This window comes from Salvelinus fontinalis, chromosome 22 (assembly GCF_029448725.1).
Source record: "Salvelinus fontinalis isolate EN_2023a chromosome 22, ASM2944872v1, whole genome shotgun sequence".
Lineage (NCBI taxonomy): Eukaryota > Metazoa > Chordata > Actinopteri > Salmoniformes > Salmonidae > Salvelinus > Salvelinus fontinalis.
In genome coordinates, this window is record NC_074686.1 from 9,909,482 (window position 1) to 9,915,481 (window position 6,000).

General features: G+C 41.1%; 1 protein-coding gene across 1 annotated transcript in view; it reads right to left on the reverse strand.

Annotated features, from left to right (window-relative positions):
• LOC129819748 (collagen alpha-1(XI) chain-like) overlaps positions 1-2,473 on the reverse strand; it is a 46,575-nt gene extending 44,102 nt beyond the window's left edge. The window contains exon 1 of the mRNA XM_055876299.1: positions 1,682-2,473. Coding sequence (XP_055732274.1) covers positions 1,682-1,799 — 118 coding nt within the window. The 5' untranslated portion in view covers positions 1,800-2,473. The remainder of the gene's footprint in view (positions 1-1,681) is intronic.
• Positions 2,474-6,000: the final 3,527 nt, after the last annotated feature.

The window sequence follows — 6,000 nt, forward strand, 5'->3', positions numbered from 1 at the left end:
GCAAGAGGTTTCCCATACAGGCACTACAAGCAGTGCTCTTTTTACGTGGGCCTCATACATTTGGGATAAAGCTCAATTTGCAATTGCTATATAAAACTGTAGGATATTATTGTTATGTTATAATACAATTATATGAGTGCCTATGGTATTAGTATAATAAGGTGTCACCTTAAATGGTTCAATTGTAGGCCTTTTCAAATTGGTCAAGTGTGTCATTAGTTACCAATGTTCAACTGAATAAATAAATAATTAATACAAGTTTAATCCTATAGAAGTCATATTTAACTAAGAGCATAGCTTGTAGAGTTGAGGGAATGAATGGTACCACTGTGTTAAAAATAACGTGAAAGATCCAAATGCGCATGTTATAATCTAGTGGTCAGTCACGGAATTACCATCCAGCCTTGAAGACATTCTTGACACCAAATTCTTCGAAAAACAATTACGCATTGACGCTGTTGAAGCTTAAAATAAAACGTCATCCATATATAAATTAAAAGTATTGTAATCATAATGACAATTGATTATAAAAGCGTAATTGTTAATCGTCTAATTCAAATTATTGATCGGCTATTGTCAATTAGGCTATTATTAAGCACAAACTTCTGTTCGCTTTAAACTGTTTCTTGTTAAAAAGCATCATATAAATCAATAATATGATTCAATCATGATACAGTAACTTCATAAAAACAATGGTAACTATTTTTTGAAACTTCAAAAAAACAATAGAGGCGACCAATGTCAAACAATGTAAGTTAAAGGCTTTCACAAGTAGGCCTAAAGACAGGATGGAACACAAAAAAAACCTGTCTCTATTGTCACAGTACTAACATCCATTCCTAGTGCAAAACCCTCCTCACAAAACAAGAGAGTGATGAGAGGTGACAGTGATGGGCAGGGGCGGGTGCACGGGGTGAACTGGTAAACATCTAATCAAGTCCCCATAAAATGTCCACAGTCATTACTCTGACTTTGCCACTGTATATCCACGTACGCACAGGCCTACATCCAGTAGCAAGAAATATACAGGTAAAGAGAACGATAAATCAGACGTGAACTCTCTTGGTAAAGTATCTCAGTATAACTTTGGCTGCTAAACGCACCGTCCTATCCCATGGCCCCGTCTGGAATGAATGCGCGTCCATGCGCAATGGCGCACGAGCTCCAAAACGTCACTTAATTCATCTAACAAAGCCATTATCTTTTACAACTATTGTCAAATGTAGAAGAAAACATTACATTCACAACTTCCACAGAAATCGTCTAAATATCTGGAATGGTTGAGCTGTTGGGCTAAATGCAATGGGGAACTGACTGACACCTGTCAGGGCAGCGCCTTTCACCACGGCCTCTTGAGGAAGGAGAGATACAAACCCATGAAAACGTCAAAATATTATTTCAGTAGAACATTAAATGAATTAGAAACCCTGTTCCCTGTACTGTTTTGGAGTAATGTAGGCTAGCAGTAAAGCACCACGGGTCACCTATAAACCTAGGCTACAATCATAGGAAATACTGTCAAGCAACATTACTTTTCAAAAGCAAATACGCACGGTGCGGGCAGTCAGTGCTTGACAATTCGGAGATTTGGTACAATTTACATCGCATTTCAGACAATTATTTAGCTGCAAAGTCTCACTGGAACGCTCAGCGTAATTATTCAAAAGAAAAGGCATCTTACCTGCTCGAGCCACGGGTAGTTGGCACAGCGCGAGCACCAGAGTTACCAAGGCAAAAGAGGAAAGGTCCACGCGCCATGGTCTCCGCTTCTTCCGAAAAGGGCAATCTCGAATATCCATTGTTTTGTAGTTGTTTGACGCTGGACTTTAAGATCGGATATGTTCAAATTAGATATCGTCTCTCACAGAAAGACAGTGGAAGAGAATTTCGACTGGACCTTCTGTGAGGCAAAAAAACCAACGTATTTTACCTCTTCTTAACGCTTATTTAATAAGTTACCTATATCTACCTATGCTATGTACAACATTTAAATAGTAAAAGGGGTACGATCAATAAATATTTGATGTTATATTCCAAGTGCTAAAGCCCCATTGAGTCAGCGGAGTGGATATGAGTGCCCACAGCGGAGAGAGCAGAGAGAGACCTGAATTCACTCCCTCTCCTTTCTCTCTCGTTCTCTCTCCCCCTTCCTACTTTCTCCCACGAAAAGTGAGAGAGCGCGTGTGTGCGTACGGAGAGAGAGAGTGGGTGAATGACTGAGTGGCAGAAGGGAAGGAGGGAGGGAGAGATTGTGAGCAATTACGCGCGAGGCAGACGTGTGAGAAAAATGTAGAGTTGCGAGAGGAAGAGAGCATGCGATAAATGGAACGTTTATAATAAATATTCACCCCTTACTAGGCTATGTTTCTATTGCATGTGGGTTATTATTATTGCCTAAGGGAACCATGCATAATCCTGAATGTAAACCTGTCACTGTCTTCTTATTATGGGCACCTTCTCTCTATTTCCTAATTTCCATCCTTGTCTTAGTATCCGTGGCACTGTGTTGCGCTCTTTCCAGGCATATGCTCGCTTTTTAAAATATGAGCGTCTGTCTGTCTGTCAAACTGATTTTTTTCTGTCCCGGTATATCCCAATAAAAGAGCTGGACAGTGTAAATCTGTATAGGAGTTGCCGCAGCCAATCAGTTCGCCGTCCGAACTCGCAAACGAATGTAATCCACGCCCATATTAAAATGCCTTCGAGCGTTCCCGTACTCCTTTAAGGTCTGATTGGTCAGTCCCACGTGGCGTCAGAAGCTACCCAGGTGCGACAGTGAGGATGTTAATTTTAGAGCAGGCACATTTCTCATGATCATAACTTGAATGCATCAATTTTCATTCGGGTTTACATGAGTGGGCTAGATATGACAGGGTTAGGGTTCAGAGTTGGGGTCAGTTCCTTTTTATTAAAAACATTGAATAGCAATCGATCCGCTGAATTGACCACTTGAAGCCTACAGGTAGGTATAATGTCTTAGTTATGATACATGTATGACCCCTTTATAATGTCTTATAACAATCTCATAATGAGCAGGACTAAATAACAGAAGTTTGAGACATTGAAAAGGGTATGCATAAAAATACATAACATATTACATGTCTTGTTATAAGACATTATAAAGGCTCATACATGATTATAAGAAGTTATAAATCTGTCTGGAGGATTTAAGTAAAGTGTTACCTAATATAATTATATACAGTGCCTTCAGAAAGTATTCAGACCCCATGACTTTTTCCACATTTTGTTATGTTACAGCCTTATCCTAAAATGGATAATTAAAAAAAAAAACTCAGCAATCTACACACAATACCCCATAACGAAGAAGCGAAAACAGGTTTTTAGACATTTTGCGAATAAAAAATAAAAAACAGAAATACGTATTTACATAAGTATTCAAACCCTTTGCTATGAGACTCGATATTGAACTCAGGTGCTTCCTGTTTCTATTGATCATCCTTGAGATTTTTATACAACTTTATTGGAGTCCACATGTGGTGAATTCAATTGCTTGGACATGATTTGGAAGGAAAACACCTGTCTATATAAGGTCCCACAATTGACAGTGCATGTCAGAGCAAAAACCAAGCCACGAGTTTGAAGGAATTGTCTGTAGAGCGCTGAGACAAGATTGTGTCAAGGCACAGATCTGAGAAAGGATACCAAAACATTTCCGCAGCATTGAAGATCCCCAAGAACCTCTATCACTCTTAAATGGAAGAAGTTTGGAACCACCAAGACTCTTCCTAGAGCTGGCCACCCGGCTAAACTGAGCAATCGGGGGAGAAGGGCCTTGGTCAGGGAGGTGACCAAGAACCAAATGGTCACTCTGACAGAGCTCTAGAGTTCCTCTGTGGAGATGGGAGAACCTTCCAGAAGGACAACCATCTCTGCAGCACTCCACCAATCGGGCCTTTGTGGTGGCCAGATGGAAGCCATTCCTCAGTAAAAGGCACAGGACAGTCCGCTTGGAGTTTGCCAAAAGGAACCTAAAGACTCAAGAAACAAGATTCTCTGGTCTGATGAAACCAAGCTTGAACTCTTTGGCCTGAATGCCAAGCATCACGTCTGGAGTAAACTTGGCACCATTCCTACGGTGAAGCATGGCGGTGGCAGCACCATGCTGTTGGGATGTTTTTCAGGAGACTAGTCAGGATCGAGGCAAAGATGAACGGAGCAAAGTACAGAGATCCTTAATGAAAACCTGCTCCATAGCGCTCAGGATCTCAGACTGGGGAGAAGGTTCACCTTCCAACAGGACAACAACCCTAAGCACACAGTCAAGACAATGTAGAAGTGGCTTCGGGACAAGTCTCTGAATGTCCTTGAGTGGCCCAGCCAGAGCCCGGACTTGAACCCAATCGAACGTCTCTGGAGAGACCTGAAAATGGCTGTGCAGCAACGCTCCCCATCCAACCTGACAGAGTTTGTGAGGATCTGCTGAGAAGAATGTGATAAATTCCCCAAATACAGGTGTGCCAAGCTTGTCGTGTCATACCCAAGAAGACCCGAAGCTGTAATCGCTGCCAAAGGTGTTTCAACAAAGTACTGAGTAAAGGGTCTGAATATTTATGTAAATGTGATATTTCAGTTTATTTATTTTTTATAAATGAGCAAAAGTATCTAAAAACCTGTTTTTGCTTTGTCATTATGGGCTATTGTGTGTAGATTGAGGAAAAAATCAAATGTAATGAATTTTAGAATAAGGCTGTAACGTAACAAAATGTGGAAAAAAGTGTCTGAACACTTTCCGAAGGCAATGTATCTTTTATAATTATTAATTATTAAGTATTCAAACTCAAGTCCATTATATCCTCTATTTCAAAGGTATCATAAGAATAGCTGTACCTGTGTGGCTCTTTGCTTTGTGACTTGCTGTACAGCGAAACAACCAGTGTTTAGTCCGTCTTTTTCAAAAGCAGACTGAAGAGCCAGAAGGCCATCATTCAGTATAATCATCTTCTGATGTTCTTTCTTTGCCTCTTACTCTTTCTCATTCCCTCTCATTTCTCCCTTTATTTTTTACTTGGATTCTCTGAAGGCAAAAAAGTTAGCATTTTGTGGTATTTTGACCATCCCTCCCCTCAGTCTCAATCGCTTTTGTGTCTCGACTGCACATATAGATGCCCGTCTGCAGTTCAGAGGACTAAGTAAGGGATCATTTAGAAGTAGAAAGAACTAAGGTCCTTTTTTTAGGGTCCCGCACCTTGGCACTGTCCAGGCTTTTGCATGAAAGGCCACTTAGGAAAATCATGCTTCCTTTCATAAGAAACTATAGGGATAAGTATACAAAAATATAATGAAAGGAATAATTAACCAGCAATTGTAATACACTACTCAAGAGTCACCAAAAATCAACTATTGCATCCACCAATTATGAATCAGGGATTATATGGCAACAGCACTCAGGCAATATTTATAGCTACCAGCAAGACTACTATTGGAAAACCAAAAGAGACAACCAGAACTCATACACTACATGACCAAAAGTATGTGGATACCTGGTCCCCCCTTTGCTGCTATAACAGCCTCCACTCTTCTGGGAAGGCTTTCCACAAGAGCATTAGTGAGGTCGAGCATTGATGTTGGCCGATTAGGCCTGGCTCGCTGTCGGTGTTCCAATTCATCCCAAAGGTGTTCGATGCTGTTGAGGTCAGGGCTCTGTACAGACCAGTCAAGTTTTTCCACACCGATCTCAACTAACCATTTCTGTCGTAATGGAACTTGCTTTGTGCACAGGGGCATTGTCATGCTGAAACAGGAAAGGGCCTTCCCGAAACTGTTGCCACAAAGTTGGAAGCACAGAATTGTGTAGAATGTCATTGTATGCTGTAGCGTTAAGATTTCCCTTCACTGTAACAAAGGGGCCTAGCCCGAACCATGAAAATCAGCCCCAGATCAATATCCCTCCTCCACCAAACTTTACAGTTGGCACTATGCATTGGGACAGGTAGCGTTCTCCCGGCATTCACCAAACCCAATATCGTCCGTCGGACTGCC